The sequence below is a fragment of the Meleagris gallopavo genome, chromosome 3 (genome assembly GCF_905368555.1).
Source record: "Meleagris gallopavo chromosome 3, MGAL_WU_HG_1.1, whole genome shotgun sequence".
NCBI lineage: Eukaryota > Metazoa > Chordata > Aves > Galliformes > Phasianidae > Meleagris > Meleagris gallopavo.
Genome location: NC_139406.1, coordinates 16,006,778 through 16,029,608, shown reverse-complemented (window position 1 = coordinate 16,029,608; position 22,831 = coordinate 16,006,778). Strand labels below are relative to the sequence as shown.

Sequence of the window (22,831 nt, the reverse complement as noted above, 5' to 3'; positions counted from 1 at the left end):
GCTCAGTTCTGTCACCAAATTAGATGCTGTTGAGTAACACCGAGTTCCTCCAGAAATAAAAAAATCTAACTTGAAGTAGAGCCTTAAAACTTTTGGCCATAGTAAATTTGTATCGAGGAGCAGTAATGCAGTACAACCCAGCTGACATGAATATTGCATCCCACGATATTTTATTCTATCTCATGATTACCTGCCATGGTCCATTTATCTGGCCCATGAATAACTTTATGCAGAGGATAATGGACACTCTTTTGCAACATGAGTTAATACAAAGAGTGAAACTATGATGTCTCATATCTGTCCTGCTGAAAGTACTTGCAATATATTTTCTATGCATATTTCATTACAGCACACTTCCTGTGAAATGAAGGGTCTGGGTAGTGAAAATACCGTCAACTGCAAAGGAAAGCAGGGATGTTTCCACTACTCATTTTATCTTCATAACAGCTGTATTAAGTTTTATATACAAAACCATCAGCTGCATTTTTAAGTGCATCTCTCCTCCAGGCCCATCTTTTGGTCTAAACTTGCACCATTTATTCCTCCTTTCAATTTTATTCCTAATTATTTTTTTTAACATGGTTGGAGTAGCAATCTCTCACTTCATATAGCTCACACAAACAAAATATTGCTTTCAAGATAAATTGACACTTAAAAAAAACAAAGCTGAATGGTTTTGCCTGGGTAAAATTCTATACAAGCAAACAGTCGAGCACAGATAATATAATCTGTACTAATAAATTGTTTTTCTAGATATTTTCCTCATAGGTAAATGTTGCAAATTTATCATCCATAAGAAACTTTCCTGGAGATCTGTTTGTTTATTCTACCATATAAAAGCAACATTTAATTTTCTGAAAAAGAAAGGAACAAAATTCAAGCTACTTTAGCCTAGTTATTAAGCAGTTCATGCTGGTGTTGTGATTTTGTCCTATCCCACAAAAACAAACACATAACAAAACGGAAAATAAAACAACTCTGATGTTCAGTGGTTAAATAACTATCATAATTTATTTTAATCAAGAATTATAATCATACTTTTACGGAGAATTTTTATGAAATATGTTCTTCAGGCCACATGTGGTGGCACACTGGAAGGTCACTGTTGGGACTGATGAGTAGACACTCAGACAGCCTTATCTCTACATAACATACATGGGACATGACTTCCCCGAGATCTGACTCTTAAGCAGATAAGCCACTTACTTTCTGGCCAGCTGAACACTTACTCTGTTCTGTAATGTTTTAGGAAAGTGGTAAAGCTGAAGGTATTAGAATATTAGATCTGGAAAGAACATGTGATAGGAAATGTTTATTTTCAGAAGTTACTGCTTTTGATGAAAAGCTAGAGATTGAACCTTCGATGAAAATCACTTCATTCTCAACGTTAGTGAGTCAGTACATTGAGATATACATTGTCTTGATATTCAAGAGCCACAGTTCATCTTACACTGATATGTTAGTTGTGGGAGAAAAGTGGAAATTTCATAAACAATTGACTGAAAAATCACACAAGTTTTCATTTTTAGCTCTTCAGGTATCCAGACTCTTGAAAGAATACTTGGGAAGACAATTCCCAGTGGTTCCAAAACCCCTTCTAGCTTGACCTTTTTTGCTACTTTGTTCCTTGAAACCAGTTTTAATTAAAATGGTGATAAAAATGAGTTTGAGAGTTCATCCTATAACAAGTCTTACAACAGCACTATTCCATGATTTGTGTGAATTAATGATAGTCTGTTACCAAGGGCTGTTTTTCTCCCACTATGATACAGAAAAAATTAAAGTGACTTTCAAGGCAAACAAAAATTGAGTATCTTGTTGTGAAACAGTCATAAAAAAAAAATACATATTTTTAAATAAGAGTTATTTTTATGCCTTTTTTTGCAAGTTGCCTTTGAGAAAATTATACTCAAATATCCAATTACAATTACTTTCCACAGTAGGCTTCTAGACTGATTTCTTAACAAGCAGATCTAACATATTCTTCAGAGGCTTAAGCTATATCTGGTAAATCATATCATTTCTGTAGGTTTGATGGCCAACTGACTAGTACTCAGGAGATCTGAACTGTATTCCGGGTTCCAAGACAGTCTTTTTGGAAACTCTAAGTTTCTACACTTTGCTATTTAGAAAAACAAAGCAAATGTAATTGACTGCTTTTGTGAAGTGCTTTGAAATCTCCTGTTGAAATGTTGCATACAAGCTAGCTATCGATATTCTTATTTTCAAGAGGAAGGCTCCGTGCAAAATTACACTGAATGCCCATTTTCTCCCTGAAGGAGATGTGCCTTGGCATGCCTGGTAATGATTTGCTGGTTTACAGGCCATATATTTTCTTCTATTTAACATTTTTTTAAATTATGTTTTATATAAAAACATTTATATAAAAATATTTGTGTAAAAACCTTATATAAAAACACTTCTGTATAAAAACAGAGAGTTTTACCCTTATAAGATGGACTTGTTGCATTGATCATGCTTTCTGTAGGGACCACAGGCATAAGTACCCATGAGGGAGCACCATGCCACCAGGTGGCTGTCAATAGGCTTCCAGCATTGCACTGGTCTCGATAGAAGGTTGGAGGATACCCAAAACATTGGATATAGAGTCACACTGGAGGCTGCCCTTCCAGTGTGCCTGGGGAATAGCCAAGCACTGGTAAAACCTGTGAGGATCATAATACTCTATATTCATTCAGTGTGCAAATCTTACTCTTCTACAAAGCATTCTATCCAGCAATGCTAAGTACTTCACCACACATTCAGATACATAAATATATATATATATATTTCATATTTGCATGCAGAAAGAGAAGCAAAGAGTTGGTTGAGACATTCTCAATTCTCTTCACATAAACATCTTTGCTATGAAAACAACAATTTGAAGGAATCTGCTGCTTTTCTCCTATGAGTTTTGTCACTGATTCCCCAAACTTAGAAGTCATTTCAATATATTTTTTTATTTCATGTAACAAGAAAATAAAATACACTTGATTAACATTTATTTTAAGGCCAAAGGAATAAATATACCTTTACCAAAGGAACAGCCTTCAGAGTAGTATTTAATCTGCTGTATCCTGTATATGCATTAAGCAGACTTTCAGTAGAGGGAAATTTCCTGGGAAAGCTCATGTGCTGTATGCTAACTACCATCATTCTCTACTTTCCCTTGCACTCACCTTGTTCTAGTTTGGTCGATGTCCCTTTGGATAAGGTGACTGATATCTTCATTGCCAGTGCTGGAATGGCCTTGTACATGTGCTGTCTCTGCTTCTTGCTGCATTTGTGAATTTGTGTATTTTCACTCTTATTTGTATGTAGTCCAGAGTCATAAAAGTACAGTACACAGAATTTGAACTCAAGAAGTGACTGCCCTGGCTACTTTTTCTTTCTTTGAACTCTACAATTCATGATTCTGCAGATTTTCCAACTATTGGAAATTACTATCCTATATATTCAGAGAGTAACACTTAAACCCCTAGTATTTAGTTTTGATTGATATATGTTCAGCTTTGGAAAGTCATCTGCAACTCCAGTTCCTAGGTTTCACCAGAGATTTTTTTTATAATACTGAAAACAACTTCAAATCCAACATCAAGATACCACTCCATCCATTCAGTGCTCCTACTGAGGTATCATCTTATTTCCTAAAAGAAGTGTATAGCTTTTTGGCTAGGTATTAAAAACCTGCACCATGATAATGAGAGAAAATATGTAGAATTGTGTCCCAGTTATTTATTTTTCCCCCCTTCTTGATTATTCTCACCACCAGCTGCATTCAGACCAGGATAAAGGAGATGGATCACTTAAGTACATCCTTTCTGGAGATGGAGCAGGAGACCTCTTCATTATCAATGAAAACACTGGTGACATCCAAGCCACAAAGAGACTAGACAGAGAAGAAAAGCCTGTATACATACTTCGTGCCCAGGCTATAAATCGAAGAACTGGAAGACCAGTGGAACCAGAATCTGAGTTCATCATCAAGATCCATGATATCAACGACAATGAGCCAATGTTTACAAAGGATGTTTACAATGCCAGCATTCCAGAAATGTCAGATGTTGGTAGGTGCTAACAGTTAATTTCTGTATCTGATCTGAATTCTTTCGTGGATTTTATTAAGGGCCCAAAACTGAAAGGTAATGAATGCAGACATCTGGTGTTTGTGATGAGTAGAAGCAACTGAGCCATTAAAAAAATCTGTCTCCAGTGGAATTAGTGACAATGGTTTGCTGAAAACTTAAGTATCAGATGAGTAAAATATGCTTCTTCTGTTGTGCTACAGGAAAAGCAAGTTAATGCATTTTTGTTTAGTTCGCAGTGAAAGTAAGCTGAGCTGACCTGTTACAGGACACCTTCAAAGAATTTAGCATACATTGATAACATGATTTAGTTGCAGTGTAATAGTAATTAAGATAAGATCACCTACGGGTCAACTAGAACTATTCAGTTAACGTTGTTTAGTTCAAGAAGGTAAAAAAGAAGTAAAAAAGGAGAGATGCAGAAGTGAGTGTACACGCTTCAGGAAAGAAAACTATAAGCCAAGTCATCTCATCATTAATTCTAAGATATGTCATTACTTTCCTATTAATTTTGTTGCTTTTCTTAGGCAAAAAAAAACTGAACTACAAAGTCCACTGATGTCCATTTAAATCTTTCCATTTGTATCAAAGATATTGAGCCATCAGAATGAATTAAAATAAAAAAGAGGGAGAGATAATTCCTTGAAATATGACTTATGGTTGGATTTCTTTCAGGAAAGTTCACAGGTTTTGAATTTTTCTCTCAGATTCTTATGAAGGTCATTTTGATTTTTTTGTCAGAGAAAAATGGATGGTTGAATGGCAAGAAGCACAGTTCTAATCTGAAAAAATACCCAGAGACAGAAATATTAATTAATCACAATCAAGAATGAGATTAAAATAAAGCTCAAGCAATATGAAAATAAAGACTTTAGGGCATACTCTCTCCTCTCATTCATGGGACTTGTCACACAGAAATAACCTCACCTGGTGAAGATAGAAACTAAAATTCACATTTTAGTATGTAAAGTGAATGCTTTATTCACAAATTTGCTTAAAATCCTAAAACTTAAGCTCATTTATCATGTTTGTTAACACTTTGACCAGGATTCAAAAACATTTCTTTCTCTAAAAAATGTGTAAAAAAAACAGATTTACATTCTGATGTTGAACACCTTAAAGTCTAATATTGTTCTGACTGTAAATTTTAGTTTAACCTGTTACAAGCATGAGTAAATTTGTGAAAGTATATTCTTGAGCCAGAATCAAACTCTAAACACCTTCCATATCTAGTGAAAGCTGGGTTTCTGATTTGTTCCTAAAAATTATGATAAAGGAATTATGTATTCAATTGATAATTGCAGTTTAATGAACTGAGAAAAAGCCAGCTATTGTTTTGGTTTGGAAACACTGTCTTTTATGAGAGCAGAATAACTCCTACCAAATAAGGATATCTCTACTTTTTGCCACATGTTCGACTTGAACCTCAGCTATGCTTTTCTACATCATAAACTGTCTCAGCCATGAGAAAGAAAAAAAAAAGAAAAAAGAAAAAAGAAAAAAGGAAAAAAAAGACTTTTACCTTCTTTTATCATTGCAGGTACCTTTGTTGTACAAGTCACTGCAACTGATGCCGATGATCCTACATATGGGAACAGCGCTAAAGTTGTCTACAGCATTCTCCAGGGACAACCATATTTCTCCGTAGAATCCGAGACAGGTCAGAAGACCTTGTCTGTCATTCTGTGACAATGTCTGCAATTTAAAATGACATGCTAAGCCAAGCTAGGACATATTAGTCAAAAACTTCAAAGAGATTTTATCTTATTCAGTGCAAAATCTGACAAACTTAATTGAGCGATACATCTGTAAACATGACACCTACAATATTTTAATCTAAAAGCAAAATCTAATAAATATGATTAGTACTGAATGTGAAACAGTTTTCAATCATTTTTAACAAGCAGTGGTACAGAGACTGCTTAAATTAAACCAAATAGGTTGGCTTTTAGAAGAAAATGAGAAAACAGGTGGGTGTGCAAAAAAAAGTGCTTAATCCCCATGTATCTTCATAATGGCTAAATTAAGACTGAAGGTTTGCTTGTTTTTTGTTTTCTTTTTTCCTCCTGCTTCTTCAAAACTTGTTTAAAGTAATTATAATTTCTGTACATCTGCAACATATCACTTTAATGCTAATTTTATGAAAGAAATCTTAATTATGAATAATGATAGAAGAGGTAAAATTGGTTGTTGAGCTACACTAGCAGATCACAGATAGAATTGCAAACTGTTCTGTTTTTGGAATATATTTAAATTACACAGAGTGACTAGAATTTTTTATTTTTTGCAGCCTGTGTGTGTAAAACATGTGAATTCTGACTGATCAATTCTGCTGTACTATTACACTATCCCACTACACAGATACTCTCAGGACTTATGTCAAACTTCTACAAGTAACAAAAGATTTCAAGAGGCTCCTTAAATAAGAATATCCATTCTGATAGGTTGCTTGAAGCCAGAGAAAATGGTTCTCCTCAACATTCTTACAGGAAAAGAATGGTATTCCAGACAATTAATCAGGTTTTAGAATTGTTTCTTATCTAAATCTTAGAGAATTGGGCAAGGTAAAGATGAGATATGTCAGAGAAAAATGTGAGGTGAAAAAAGATACATCTGAAAAAAAGGGAAGCCAATATCAAAGGGAGCTTCCCTTTCAAGCATAAGGTATTAGATAGTACAAGAAAGAGGATTTTTGCACTGATGCATGCATTCTCACTTGGAAAGTATAATATCTGTTCTTAGAGTTACAATATGGATAATGCACCCAGGAGTTCAGCAGTGATAACCTTTTAGCAAGAGGGTTATATGAGGAATGGAAGGGAAGCAAGGTAAACCACAGACTTGGTTGTGCTCACATGGAAATCAATTGCAAAACTCCTAAAGTCAAATAAGTCATTGTTGAAGCTGTTATGAATTTTCCCATGGATTTCAGTGCTTGGATTTCATCCCTTTTGTCTACAAAGGAGTCAGTTTTTAGCCTTAAGATACCCAGTCAGAACGTAAACATTTTGCTTCATGGTAAATCTAAATGACTGAATTTCAATAGGAGTTGGGCTTAAATAGACTTTGTACCTTTGAAGAAGGAACAGACTGGCAAAATCATTTCAATCAATGTATAAATAGAAATATATATACTTGGGCATGCTTGTATGCTTACAATATTTTTAATTAACTTCTCCCATTTTAATGTTGTCATATAGCCCCTTTAATGATGTATTGCTGAAGTTAGCTTTTTTCCTTATTTCTTTTCTTCCTTTTTTTTTTTTTTTTTTTTTTTTTTTTTTTTTTTTTTGTCTGTCAAAATGAAAATATTGACAGAACAGGAGGGAAAAGACGGAGCGCATTATAATGAACAATGAGCCTTCTTCCAGTTCAGTGAGAGACTTTAGCATGGAACTGAAAGGGTATAGATATTATGTAAAATAACACTACTCACAGATAGGTAGAACATCTTTCTGGGAATGCCACTACTGTTGTGTCTGTCACATAGGCAGCAGCATGAGATATGATATGACAGGTCTGTAATTCAATGTGCCATCTCATAACAGTAAATATTTGTACTGGGCTCTGTTACACAGGGATTGCTTTGTTCTTTAGGCTGTGGGGTTTTTTTTAAATATGAATTTTCAATGAAGTCAGTACATTACTTGTGAATTTTACTTTTTAATTTTCACATTTTAGGCATTATTAAAACTGCTTTGCTAAACATGGATCGTGAAAACAGGGAGCAATATCAAGTGGTCATCCAGGCTAAGGACATGGGAGGCCAGATGGGCGGATTATCAGGAACCACCACTGTGAACATCACACTGACCGACGTAAATGACAATCCTCCTCGGTTCCCCCAGAGTATGGAATATTTATATTCTAAGTCTTTACAGTAAAATAAACAAGAATTTAGTATTTTCTTTTTTTTTTTTTTTAAAGTCAAGTTTCTGCTGTCATGAATTTACAGAGTACTACAAGCAAGCAGTAGCATCATGTTAAGGTTCACTACAGTCATTAGGAAACTTACCTTTAATATTTTTACTACATCTGCAATAAATAGTCCGAGAAGTGAACTAACAAACAACTTCTATTTTTGGCTACTTACCTATTAAACTATAAGCTTTGACTGATACAATCTATATTTTATGATCAATATTGTTTTTATAAAAGACCTTGTGGTCAACTGCATTTTAAGGAGTCTGTTCTAGACTAACATATTTAATTTTTGAAGTATTTATTTAAGAATATAAAATGATCCCCAGAGTAACTCTATCAAAATGAGTGTTTTTACCCAGGAAACATTTGCCTCAATGGGTTCTCCTATATTCATTGCAAACAGAAACAAAAGCACATATATAAATATACCAGATATTTCTGCCTATTCTCCTCCTCTTGCCTCAGATCATTTAGACAGCTGTGTAATATTTAAAGGAAACAGTTGAGTCAGATCTCTTAGAAAGCCATTTGTATTAATGATTGTTCATTGCCATAAGTGATTCAATGTGATTCAGCGTTCATTCACTTTTCTTCCTCTCTTTTTCCCTCCTTCATCTTTGCTTCATCTTACACTGCTGTGTGTGTGCATGTATGTATCAGAGTGTCAGTGTGTGTCAAAGTCAAGAGCAGCTGTTCAAGAAAATAATTGCAGATACTATCAGACAAATCAGCAAGCTTTGGCGGTTAAGTCACTGGGAATGTTATTGGAAGCAACTTGTCATTTAAGTTCAAAGTCTGTTCTTAGCTGTGGGCAAAATGTTTCCATTTAAATTTAAACAAGTTAAGAGGAAATATAGCACTCTGCCTCCAATGAGTTAATTATACATCTCTGGAACTGAGTGTCTTCAGTATAAAAGCCAAAGATATAGCCTCATAATGCCAACATTCCCCAACCAGTTTTTTCTCAGGGGACAAATTCAGTGCAGCATATTAGTAATAGGCATTTGAGCCAGATTTGCTTTTAGTGGGCTTTTAGTGATACTAAACTGCATTGGCCTCTGGCAGGTCTTAATATTTTATTTGTCTTTTGACCTCAAAACATTTTTCATATAGTGTTTTGTTACTGTTAACACAGACTGATAGTATCTAGGAAAGGATATATGTTGCTAAAGTTGCACATATGTAGGAAAAAAAAATCCCTTCATACCTGAAAAAAAAGGTAGAAGAATATGTTACTTTCATCCCTGTGAAAGTTAGGCAGAGGCTGATTGCTTTTGCACCAGGAAAGTACAAAGACAAATCTCATCTGTTCATGCCCAACAGGACAGTGGGTTCAGAAATAGCATCCAAAATACCATGAGTTCGACTGACAAAAGTTTCCTCCTCTGTCTACTGTAGGCACCTACCAATTCAGAGCTCCTGAGTCTACGCCACCTGACTCACCAATTGGCAGGATCAAAGCTAATGATGCAGATGTGGATGAAAACGCAGAGATTGAATACAGCATCACTGAGGGGGATGGATATGACATGTTTGGAATTACCACAGACAAGGACACACAGGAAGGAATTATAACTGTCAAAAAGGTACACATCCTAACAGACTTCATACCAACCTCAAAAATGCCAGAAAAAAATGTATCTACATTTTCCATTGTTTTCCATTTTTAGTGCAATGTGTAGTTTATCAAATTGGGTGCTATCCATTAGGAATCTCTACAACGTTACCCATGTAAATTTTCTTTTATACAATTAGGATGCTTTCTCTTTCACAAAAATAACGCACATGATTTGAGAGTATATAATGTATGAAGTGAGATAGAATTGAGAAAATTCTGTCTGAACGTGTCTACAGGACAACTCAAGGAGTTACCCAACTGTGATATTGTCTCTATCACGCATACAGGATTTGTTCACTCCTTAGAAATGTGCTGTGTTAACACCACAGTAATATTCAGTGTCACACAACCTGCTTTGCACCATCAAAAGATATTGAACTGTATAGCTATAACATATCAAAATACAAAGACAAATTTATTTTGTCTCATGCTATAAAGATACAATTAATAAACCCATTAGCATGCTTTTCCTCCAGAAAACAAAACAAAACAAAACAAAACAGTGCTGTATTGGATCACAGTGGACACCATCTACTAGGCTGTACGTTGGCTGTCAGAAAAGGTTTGAGAAATATTGTTTACAGTGGGCTATCAGGCAAGCTTGATAAGGTTACAGATATCATCCTCCATCAGTTCAAGTTCACTCATCACTAAATAGACATTGTGTAGATTTTCTGAACATAACTTGCATTTGATATCAGTACAACACCTGTCATTACTTGTTTTTTAAGAGATGCCTTTAAGGGGCTGATTATGATATCAGTCTAGCTCTGTTTGCATTTCTGTCTCTTGGTGACTGAAGCTGTGAATCTTCTACAGCCTAAAAGAAAAGTGGGATAACTAGTCTCTCCCCCAATTACTCTAAGGAATGTAAGAAACAGTTCCTAAATCCTTCTTCTTCATATTTTATCAGTGTGATATGGTAATAACCTTTCATAAAATCATGTTTTCCTTGGGTGGCCCTGAATGTCTTCTGACACCAAATAACACAGTGATTCATTTCAGTGATGGAATGTCAACATGTTAGAAAAGAGCTCCTAGAGAATCCCCTTTTAGTGTATGGTGCTTAAGGTCAAGAGTCCAGGAAGCAACAAAATTTCAAAACAAAACAGGATAAAAAGCATGAAGAGTTGAGGCTATTTGAGAAAGTACAATTAATTTGAATTTAGAAGTTCTTGACACAGAATTCCCTGCCAAAGTTGTGGGGTTTTTGTTGTTGTTGTTTTGTTTGTTTGTTTTTTCCTAGACCTTACCATCAGTACAAAGAGCCCCAGCTTTCTTCTCTCTTCTGGCATGTTAATTCCAGTTCAGGCTCCTGTAACCTAGCACAGGCTTCCATCACCCAGTTTATTTAGATACCCTTGGCTGCTCGCCACAGCTATCCCCATTGACTTCTCAAGTTTTTGTTTGTTTCTCTTCCCAGGCACTGGATTTTGAAAATAAAAACTTGTATATTCTGAAGGTGGAAGCCACCAATACTCACGTGGACCCTCGATTCCTCTACTTGGGGCCATTCAAGGATTCAGCCACAATCAGAATTCAAGTGGAAGATGTAGATGAACCCCCTGTGTTCAGCAGACCAGCATATATAATTGAAGTGAAAGAAGATGTTCCAATAAACAGTGTAATAGGAACAGTAACAGCGCAGGATCCAGATGCTGCCAAGAACCCTGTCAAGTAAGCATATACTTTCAGCTCCCTCTGAATTCTTTTACTGCTTTGATTTTGCTTTTTTTTTTTTTTTTTTTTTCATGTGAGTACACACAGAGAAATCCATTTTGAGAATGAAACTGTTTGGGTATGCTTATATATGAAGTAGCATAGCTGGTAAACGATCTGTCTTACTTGAGCATATCTGTGTATGTGTGATTGTGTTTGCATAGCCCTTGCATCTTGAACTATATCCTAGCCTTTTCAGTAAATAATGTTTGTGGTTATCTTTACCATGGAAGAGTTTACTGGGAAAGAACTCTACAATGATGCTAGTGTTCTCCTTCCACCTCCAACGTTTTCCAGTGCAGAGTGGTGCACCCTTTTGGCTATATGACAGGGAAGTGATTCAACAGCTTCTCCCATCCATTCATATCTGCTTATCAGAGGTCACATTTACCTTCTATATACCACAAGCAGAAATGCCTTAAAAGCACTTGGTACACACAGACTCTGTTCTCACTTATATCAGTGTAAGGATACAAATCAGGCTCATGGACTTCATAAATTACAGTTGCTATGACTCAGTAAATTAGTCTTAGAGGAAATGGAGTAAATGCTAACATTGGTGTAGCTAAACCTAAGTCTTCATTTTTATTTTTATTTTTTGTAAATTAAAAGGTCAGTTGTTTCAGTACATCTGAAAACTGGAGTACTGAAATACTTAAGTGATATTAGATGGATATTTAGAAGTTCTTTCATATTCTGTGTGTTTTAATTAGAGTTCATTGCTGCTGACAAGGCAGTAAGAGGAGGAAATGAAAAAATACAGCAATATTAAATCCAGGTCAATTTTTAGCATGTCTCTAGTTTAGGCATGTTGGAAATGCAATAGTGTATTTAGATCAAAGATAGAACAATACAGGTTTAATAAAAATCCAATCCGTCAATACTTTGTACATCTGCAAACAGCTATCTTTCATCAAGATGTCTTGCAGTGCTTACGAAGCATGTGTAAGTTTTAAGCTCTCAGCTCATCTTGTGAGATGGGTAAATACTACTATCTTAATTTCCTAGAAGAAGAAACTATCTGGCAGAAACACTCTCTGTTTGAATGCCTTGCCCTGCACGTCAATTCTTGTTCAAGACTAAGCCTTTTAATTTTAATTAAGGTTTGCTTTCATTTATATCATTGGTATGCAACAACTATAGTAAGTTCTGGATTAGAAGAGAGAGTATAGTGACTTGAAGGGCAACACAGGATTTTGCTGACTGTGGTGAGTTTCAGGGAAAGAATAAATACCATCTCTAGCATGTCTTCATGGGTACACTAGCATGATGATGAAAAATTGCTTGAGGTGAAACCCAGGCAAAACCCTTCCAGTCCTCATCTAAACATACTTTTTCATATCTAATGGCACTAGAGAATGAGGGGAACAGTTCTCTGATTCCCTCTGCTCCCCTGTTGTGATAACTATAACCACTTGAATTTCACCCCAGCACCACCTCTTAATTGTTAAGCGCTTTATAGTGGATAGGGATTATACTGTACACTGAGTGTTGCCTATTGGCTCTTTTCTATTAATTGAATGTGTGTGATAAAATTTATCTAGGGCAGTCATTAAGTACTATACAGGTACTCTACATATTAAAATATAATTGCTGAACAAATTTGAGTAGAAATGTCAAAATTGATGCAGAACAGCAGAAAACTTGTCTTCTTTACACACTAGTAATATGAAACCATAAGAAAGAAAAGGGAAGAAAAATAAAAATGAGAAAGAGGTTAGAGTAACAGAAGCAAACATAGAAACAGTAAATAGGAAAACCAGTAAGAGGGAGAAGAATTCAGCAGAGAGTAGCAGCCTGTGAGATGTTATCTTACAATAAATGCATATAGGTTGCTCCAAAAGTGATGCTTCTTATTTATTTCTATCGAAACTAGAACAGATATAAGGAGAATAATAATGCTGTTTAATAGAGCACATTCTCAGCTACAAACCACTATTTTTCAACACAATCACCACTATCAGCTATGCATTTTCACCGGCAATGAACAAAAGCCTGCATTCTGCATTCATAAAAATCTGCACCAGTGAAGATGACTCACTGTTGCTGTCTGCATTGCCGAAACACACCACCCACTGCCTCACTCTGCTTACTGTTCGGTCTCCATAAATATTCAGCAAGTATTGATGAATGTCAATGACTGCAATTTTTTCCTCATGGAGGAGTTCAACAACACATCTTCGTTTCATATGCACTTCCATGTCAGATAGCCCCTCTGCTGCCATCTGTCACATGGCAACTAAATATAAAAGAATCTTGATGGGAAGGTTCGGCCTTTTACTGCCGTACCACATTCACCTCTGACACAGTGGGGCAACATAATAAAATAGGTGGCATTACTTTTGGAGCAGCCCTCGTAATTTTATTAATTTTATGGTGCTAATGCATTGGATATCTCCTAGAATTTAGGGTCAGAGATTGAGTCTGCATTCTTTTGACAGGGTGATTTTTTCCATCATGCAATGGAGGTGTTAAATCTGATTTTCACTCTGAGCTTCAGGGAAGATGCAATTAGACTGTATATATATGGCTTGTCACTCGCTTGTCAATTTTCCTTGACAGTTAAAAATAAAATCTTTAGATACTTGATATTACAATGAAAACCTTTCATTTTCTCCTCTACTTGAGTGAAGATTTCTTTTTTAAACAAACTGAGTCCTAACTCTGTTAGATGAAAGCCCCTTTGATCTTCCATTAAAGGAAACTTTCACAATATCATTATGAAAATGCATTATGAAAAATTCACACGCACATCCCTTCCTGACCCACAAATCTTCCTGACTTGCGGTTGCATTAGACAGCAAGCTGCTGGGCGTCAAGAGACAATGAAGCAATAGACAAATATGAAGCGGATATCTGCCCTGGTTGAAGAGTGCATCGTTGTCTATGACCTATGTATCAGTAGAGCATCAGTCCAGCTCTTATAAATTAGCTTTTCTGCTATGTAACATTAAAGAAATATAAAAATACATCAATAAATATTTGGCTCTATGTTTAAATAACCATCCATGCATAGCAACATTCATACGCTCCTGATTAATATTCCACTGTCCAGCTGTGCTATGAAAAAAGTTTTGCATTCTGCTTTTCCTTGATCTAAACAGAAATGATGTTATGAACCACTGCATACTGAAAAAAAAAAGAAGAAAAAAAAAAACACCCTGCAATTGGCATTGCTGTATTGTACATCAGATCTCTGTAAACTGCTAGTTGAGTTGTTTTTGCTATAGTACCTCCTTAGAGTCATAATGAAGTTCATCAGTCACTGGAGCTGTCTCCCTGCTGTGATTTGATTTACAAAAGTTTCCTAGATTAAACTGATCTGCAAACAAATGTAAGGCTTAATTTTGTTTGTGTATTTTAATGACAACATATTTGCATGTGTTAGATTCTCTCTTTCACTTGCCCCTTCTTCCTGTTATGTACAAGGAGAGAATGGAATATATATAGATAGCTTTTAACTTCCTAGCTTGTCAATTCCTCAAGGTTTGAAAGTGATGAGGTCCTGAAATCTGACAAATATGCACCAGTAATTTTATTAAATAAATGTAAAAATGAGTTTGATGTTGTCTGCTTAATTCTTACTGTATTTTGATCCATAAGTCAGAATCACCACCAGTTCTGCATAATTAACAGTCCTTGACAAAAAGAGACTGGATTATACAAACTGAGAAACAGAAGTGACAGTCTGGCTTATTAAAATAATCTTTCTAGTCTAGGGTTAATGATATAATTAGAATATGCTTTAACTGCATTGACCTTGTTTGTATTTTCCCTTGAATATGAAGAAATAAAATTAACATTTCATTAAGAAGCTGTTCTCTGGTTATTTTTTTTTTTTTTTCTGTTTTCTAAGTTTAACTTTCCTCTGCACAAACATCTGAACATACATTTGGTTTTACTAGGATTTACGTTTTTAAATTCTTAATGTTTTGAGAAGAAATCTTCAAGGTATAAAGCTCCAGAACATTTTCTTTTGTTTCACTTAGATACTGTAACACAGATGAGATTGAATCTGGGCAATCTTAGAAAGTAATGATAGTGATTACAATATGTCAAGGCGTTAAAATATGCTAAGGCTGTAAGATATATTAAGTCCATTCATAATATGAAGCATGTGTGAAGGCATAACTGAAGAAAAAAAGAACAACAGACAACTCATGCCTACAGCTAGATGCTTTCTTAAATATCTTACTGAATAAGAAACTGAAAAATACTATTAGAGTTAGCCAGAATAGCTAATCTATGGAAAATCCTGGTATTTTCATTTTAAACAAGAATGAAAAATCTAGATGTACTGTGAAACGGAAATACTGAAGTATTTCAGCTGAAAGATATGGAAATGAGCTGCAGAATGTCTGAAAAATGACTGAATTCACAAAATACCAACATAACATCATATAAAAGCCTGAATGAATGAAAGTTAAAATGAAATGTTTACCATATCAAATACTTACTTTGTCAAAATATACGAGAGTCAGACTGCTTGGTATAAACTTGTTTCCATCAAACATTTCAGCTAAGTCAACAAATTCATGTGTAATATTTACATTTGGACAAAACTACACGGTTTGCCGGAGCTGTCCCATCACTCAGTGCTTCCTATTCCATACCTTTACGCATACTTTGTTCAAGCTGTCAGTAATGTTATAATGGTGCACTGAGAAACTAGGCTAGTGACATCAAAGTTGTCTTCACACAGCTAAAATTTTTGTATTGTTAGTCAACTGACAGTGAAGAACAAGGACTAAATCCAATCTTGAAAAATTAGTATAGTATGCCTGTGCAAATACTATCAAATTAGCTTGCTCTCTGAGTATCTTTGAATGTAATTTGGTTGTTTCCATAGAAATTGAATGTGTAAAATGAAAAGTAATTATTCAAAATAATTAATGCTTACTACAATTTTAGGAAGGTACTTTTCACTAAATTCTCATTTAAAATAAGACTAGTTTAATTTGCTGTGGATATCATATCCCATTTTTTTTACTTGAAAAGAGAAACCACGAAGTTACAAAATAATTAGTAGGTTAGTGTTTTCAATTTAAACCTTTCTTAAAATCATTTTTGAGCTAGTCTCTTCCATCTATTCCTATCTGCGTGCAAGATCATTCTCAGAAGTTAAGAAACTGTACAGGCCCTGGGAAATCTGTGCAGAATAGAGGACATGTCACAGAGCTGTGCCTGCAGCAGAGAAGGGAATGAAATTTTTTCTTCATCCTCTGCATTCCCTTCAATTCTATAGTGAAAATGAACTCTGCCAGTCATTCTCCTGGCCTAGTTTTCATCTGATTGCATACTACCTCAGCTATATCTCAGTTTTATCTTTGCTTATACATAGCAGTAGCTTCCTTGCCTCCACTGATGTGGAGACCAAGAAAGGACACTGGGCTTCATAAGGTTCTGTTCTGGATTGTACACCAGTACACACTCACCTTGCAACAAGAGCAGAATAATACAATTGCATTCTTGTTTTCGAAACATCAGAAACACACTTCTGTCAAAATCTACATCATTTACGTGAAAATTTTTTCTTCATGAGAGATAAAATGAGGTGACAACATTTGGATTAGGACAGTTGAACACTGTCACTGAAGAGTTTTGCTTTTAAAGTTGGCTTCAGATTAGCAGGAAAAGAAAGAGTAAGATCAGATTGAAGAATTGTCCCGGTATTTAGACTATGAGCTCCAGAGCTTGTTAGCATTTGTTTTCACATTTGGATACCATCAAGCAGGGTTGTGCATGTTAGTTTTAATGAATTACAGGAAACATTTATGTGATATACATTGTGGAATAATGAATCTCTGTCCCACACCAACTTGTTATTTTGGGGGCAGTTTTTTTTAACCCTGGAAAGTGAAAGGCAGAAATGCCTCCTGGCCTTCAAATTTCCTATCAGAAATTATTTGGAACAGTTAGGATATAAAACCATTAAAAAAGGATTTGATAATGGGAAAGCCAACTCAGCCTCAAAAAAAATTTCATATCTTTCAAGACACAGACTTCACATTTCTCACCAAAAACAAAGCTTTGATGATTCTCAGAGGTATGTAAATTCCACAGTAATCCATTCATTCAATGACAATGCCCCACCTTCTAAATCAAACCTCCAATGTGTCATTATCCAGAAGCTCAGAACAAGCTCTTTGTGTGAATATATAAAGACACCAAAGCCTGCGCTGAAAACAAAAGGCAACCCCATTTAATGGGTGTTTCATGTCTAGTCTTAGAAAATGGTTTAAGTACATAGAAAATAAATGGAAAACAATCTTCTAACTTCTCTCTCTGCATTTGCAGGTATTCTGTAGATCGACACACTGATATGGACAGAGTATTCAACATCAACTCAGGAAATGGTTCGATATTTACTTCAAAAACTCTTGACCGGGAAACATCGCTATGGCACAACATTACAGTAATAGCAGCAGAGATCAGTAAGTCAAACCTAAATACCACTGCTGTCCCTGATGTAATGAACTTAGCCTTCTAACTGAGAGTGTGGAAAGCACGGCTGGACAGATGTCAGGTTATATGGATAGGCCACTCAATACTAATGAAGAAGTGGAAACTCTGAAAAAAATGGTCTGCAGTTTTATGTTTACTAGAGATGCAGTGCATGAAGAGATAACAGCTGAGAAGGGAGGAAAGCAAGAATTCTATATTTTCTGATCAGTAATTGCCACATTGACTCGATGAGTTCCAAACAGTGGGATGCAGCAAATAAAATGGCTTATGGATGAATGGCATTCCTTTAATGACTTTGTTCTCATCTAGACTGAATGGCAGGATGTTTTCAGTTAGGGATGAGGTGGCTGGGCTGAGCTAGGTGCCCAAGTTTTAATCAGCTTTTTATTATTTCAATTTCTAACTTCTGTATTTTTTATTTTTTTTTAATTCAGAACCCCTAATTACAAACCTGTCACTTAGTTTAGGACTGGTCAGAAAAAGTAATCTTGTGGTAACAATAGTCATGTTTATTTTATGAACTGACATGCCAAGGATCTACATAGAGCCGTGTATGCTAGGCAGCCTTAATAAGCTTCTTTATTTTAATGTTCCACCTATAAACATATGGCATATTACAGAATACAATTCCATTCACCTTTGCAGACTCCCAGTGCCTATGACAGTGAAGCATGACAGAATGGTAGACTGATCTAGTATTATCAGTTCTGGGACTGTCCCAGAGGTTAAATGGCATTTTTTTTAAAACGTGATCTGAGAGAAATACAAGTTCTACTTTATCATTTTGAGTGTATGTTTGTGTATGGCTCATTCAGCTGGTGAATGCTGAGAAGAATGTAACTAAGAGGTACTTGACTCCAGTTTTCTTTTCTTGGTAGAGTTTTTTGTTTGTTTGTTTGTTTGTTTTTGAAGCTGAAAACTGTGGTGATACATGTGATACTAGTGAGGCAAACAGATGGCCCTGTGCACATAAGACCAGTGCACTAGGGCCTACAGGAATTATGTTTGTTTTTTTTTTTTTTAATACTTTTCTCTCTCTCTTGAAAGCTTGCATCTTTTTATGCCAGGTATGTGGTTTCTGCATACCAAACACTGACATCTAGCTGACTGTTAGCCAGATGCTTGTGTTTCTGTTAAGTCTTTGAAGGAGTGGTCTAGGGTCAAGAATTGTACACTAGAGACAGCGCTCCTGGACAGGAGAGGAGGGAAAAAATAAACACCTGAAAAGGAAATATCAAGAAGCGCACTTACTTTGATCCCAGTGGAACTGAAATAACATGCACTGCATGTTACTGTGTAGTATCTGAAAACCAAGTTAGTATCTATATGAAATACTCATTTCAGTCCTTGCCTCCTTCCCTTAGGGCAGAGCTTCTACTGGGCCAAATGCTCTCAGCTAAACCTTCTGAGTCTGAAACAAGTTCCTGCCTTAATTCCAATTCCTCTTTAGTCTGAAACATTGCAGGCTGCAACTGTCTTCCCAGGTGCATCTGAGCCTAGACCAAATTTGGCATAACTAGGGTAGATGCCTTCCAAAGGCAATTTTCTTGGCTGAAAAACAGCTACTACTGAAACAAGGCTTAGTCTGATTCAGGCTACCTCACTAATTTTACTCTCAAGAGACTAAACTGGAAAACACCGCTGCTTAATGCTCCCGGCTAAAACTAGACATTTCTAGCAAGGCTTGCTGAATTTCATTCTGCTAACATTAGTTGCTCTCAGTAACACAACATCACTAATTTAGATTACTAAAGAAGCAAACTAAAGGAAGGATCCATGCCAGTTACAGGCAGGACACACACAAAGAGATGGATGCAAAAAAAGTGGTAAAGTCATAAAGAGAAACAACTTTCAGTGATGACTGTTCACAAGTTCGTTTTATGGTATAAAACAATCGGAAATACAGAAGTTGTTTTGCCTTGAATTTTCTAAAATTGTAAGTAAGTGTAGATAGCTGCATTTTTTAATGTTCTCCTGTTTGTATTTGTATGAGCTGCAGTTGCTCAGCAGTCCTGAGAGTTATGCTCTGAATGTTGCAAACAATTCATGAAACACGGGATCACTACATCTGCCACAGTCAGAGGCAAACTGATAATGAAGCTCGGTACACAGTGCTCCTGACTCACAGCTGCAGAATCACAGCTCACCAGAGACAGTTCTGAGGGTATTTTAAAATAAATATCCTTTACTTAACACTTAAAGCTAAATCAACATTGGCAGGACATTGGAGCAGCATTCAGAAAAAAAATGTTTAGCAGTTGATAGGTAAACATAAAACATACTACTATAGAGATGGATTTTAAGCAGATATGTCTGTTTCATATGGTAGAACTTCTTCTTTAGAGGTGGAGCTCAGTAGTAATTAAAGGATAATGAAAAGAAAGAAAAAAAAAACACCCAAAACTTATTCCAATTCATTTGCAAAAATAATTTGAAAGAAGACAAAAAGATCTTTATGATATATAAACATATTTCAACTCATGTTTCCATAAAATCAGAAAAAAGCCCCCCATTCATAGGATATATTGGCTTTTATATAGCTTCTATTTATTATACTCTCATTTTAAATTGTGAGGATCTTAAGCACCTTGAAGTAAAATGAAAATATGTAGTTATTAGTTCAAAAAAGCAGGAAAGAAAACAATTGCAATTTTGGGGAGGAAAAGAAAATTGGCAATATATTTGAATGCATTTTCTAGAAAGGTATGTCCTTATAAATAGTCTTGCAAGTAGCCCTGCAAATTCAAATGAGTAATTTGATTTCTGCCTATTATAAAAATTCAACATTCGTATTGATGTATTTTAGCATAAAATTCAGCCTAGTCTATATTGTACATAGATATTTTATACGTTGAATGAATTTAGCTCAGTTGTTTATGTTAGGAAGTGTTTTATGCCTAATGGAATCATATTAACTTCAATGGGACTGTGGAGCTTTAAAGTGCAGTATTTTGTCCAAATGACTGAGCTCTGTAATACGAATATACGGTGCCAATTTTGGAGAATGCATTTTCAAATTTATAAAAGTTTGATAAATACAGTAATAGGGCTTTTATTAAAGCTTAACTCAACAAGCTACTATAATGAATGCCTGTAGAAGCTTGCAAACTCATAGATCTATATTTTATTCCCTGTGTGTTTTTTTTTACTTGGATCATAGATTAGATTAAAATGTATTAATAAACTATATTTATATGGGTTGGAAATTAATGTAGCAAAACACAGTGCGAGTCCTCATGAGTGGGAGGAGGTGGGGATTTATTTTAAATAAATGTCATTTCAGTCCCACTCATTCCCTGATAGATTTCATTCTCACACTCCCACACGCTTCCAAGTACTACGGTGGGTATGCCTAGGTGAGCTGTCCTGAATAGTTTTTGCATCATATGGAGGACATGGGGCACTGATCAAGTCTGGAAATGTCTCTTGGTTTATTCTTGATTAGGGATGACAAATTTGCTCAGGGGTGGGTCTTATACAACTTAGGAGCCGATGGTAATTATGATGCATCCTTTTGACTCAGAATCTTGCCTGTTTCTTCCTTCATGCCTCTCAGGCAAGGTTGCTGCACATTGCCTTTCTTTCCCACTTTGAGTATCTTTTTGATGAAGATCTGTCTCCTTTCTAGTCCATCAGGAAAATAAATGGTCTGCACAATGTGCTGCATTTCCAATAATTTTCATTTTTGTCTGTTAGGATAACAATGTTTTTATCAGTACTTTATGCTCAGTAATATCCTTGTCAAATTGTCAAATCCAATCTCTTGATCCTACCAAGTCCTTAAAGAAAAAAAAAAAAAAAAAGCTTACATACAGGAATCTGCAGATTTTATATAGTGCTGGTGTTCTTCAGCTGATATGTTTTAAAATCAACTCTAGAATATTAGCCAAATCAATCCACAGAAGATTAGAAATGCCTGTGATCACAGCAGTGGTTATTTTTTATGTATAGTAATGGTAATCATGGTAGCTTAAGGAATCTGTCACGAGATTTGCAGGGGAGGGAGTATTGCCTCTTATAGGTGGAGAGAAAAAAACCCACAACCCCATCTTCACGAATATTCAGTCTTCCTGTTTCAGAGTTATGGAAGTGAATATGTTCTGAGAACATTGTTACGACCAAGCAGGCTAATAAATAGATTTCATTTAATTCTGGCATTGTGTTTTTATAGATATTGTACATACATTCGTAATCATGTTCAGAATGTCCAAAGGAACCTTGAACTCCTACCCAATATTAACTGTAATGTTTACACAGAATCAGAGTGTGATAATACAGCACAGTTTTGTGGAATTCATCCCCTAATTTATTTCCCCAGGAATTAACGGAAAATAATGAATGAGAAAGGAATGAAGGCACTGAGCCCTTAAATCTGTCCTTTTCTTCTATACTGGGTCAGTAGCTGGGCTAAATAAAATCTCTGTTTTTTTCTGGTTTTATCATTTCAGACAACCCAAAACAAAGCAGCCGTGTCCCAGTGTTCATTAAGGTTTTGGATGTAAATGACAACGCTCCAGAGTTTGCCATGTTTTACGAGACCTTTGTCTGTGAAAATGCAAAGGCAGAACAGGTGTGTTGTGTGCTTGTACTACGAAAATATTCAGCATGAATTGAGTTTGCTTCTTCTCTTACACCACCTCATCAAGAGATATACCTTGCACTGCATCAGAGTGTCAGCTTGGCAAAATTAAACTAAACAGTGGCTGCACAGCATCTGATTACACTTAGTATTCTTGCAGCTAATATGATACTATGTTTTACACTTGTTTTCTGTACTGTGCCTTGTTATCTCTGATTCATTCTCCCTCTGTGATTTTCTGCTATATTCAGGCACCTCTACTGTCTCCTTCAAAAACTATTAAAGGTCCTGTCTGTGAGATAATTATTTTCTGCCAGATAACTCTCACTCTACCAGCGCTATTACTAAATGGTTCAAAGTAGCACATAATTTGGAAGAGTCAGCCAAACAATTCTAGTTACATGGGATTTGGTTAGATGAATATGTAGCCAGACTGGACTG

At 35.6% G+C, this 22,831-nt stretch overlaps 1 protein-coding gene across 4 annotated transcripts in view; it reads left to right on the top strand.

Moving 5' to 3' along the window:
* CDH6 (cadherin 6) overlaps window positions 1-22,831 on the top strand; it is a 112,938-nt gene that overhangs the window by 78,149 nt on the left and 11,958 nt on the right. For all 4 annotated transcript variants that reach the window (XM_085220356.1, XM_085220357.1, XM_085220355.1 and 1 more), the window contains 7 exons: window positions 3,773-4,067; window positions 5,626-5,745; window positions 7,767-7,934; window positions 9,408-9,595; window positions 11,051-11,304; window positions 17,644-17,780; window positions 22,260-22,381. In XM_085220356.1, the coding sequence (XP_085076482.1) occupies window positions 3,773-4,067; window positions 5,626-5,745; window positions 7,767-7,934; window positions 9,408-9,595; window positions 11,051-11,304; window positions 17,644-17,780; window positions 22,260-22,381 (1,284 nt within the window). The remainder of the gene's footprint in view (window positions 1-3,772; window positions 4,068-5,625; window positions 5,746-7,766; window positions 7,935-9,407; window positions 9,596-11,050; window positions 11,305-17,643; window positions 17,781-22,259; window positions 22,382-22,831) is intronic.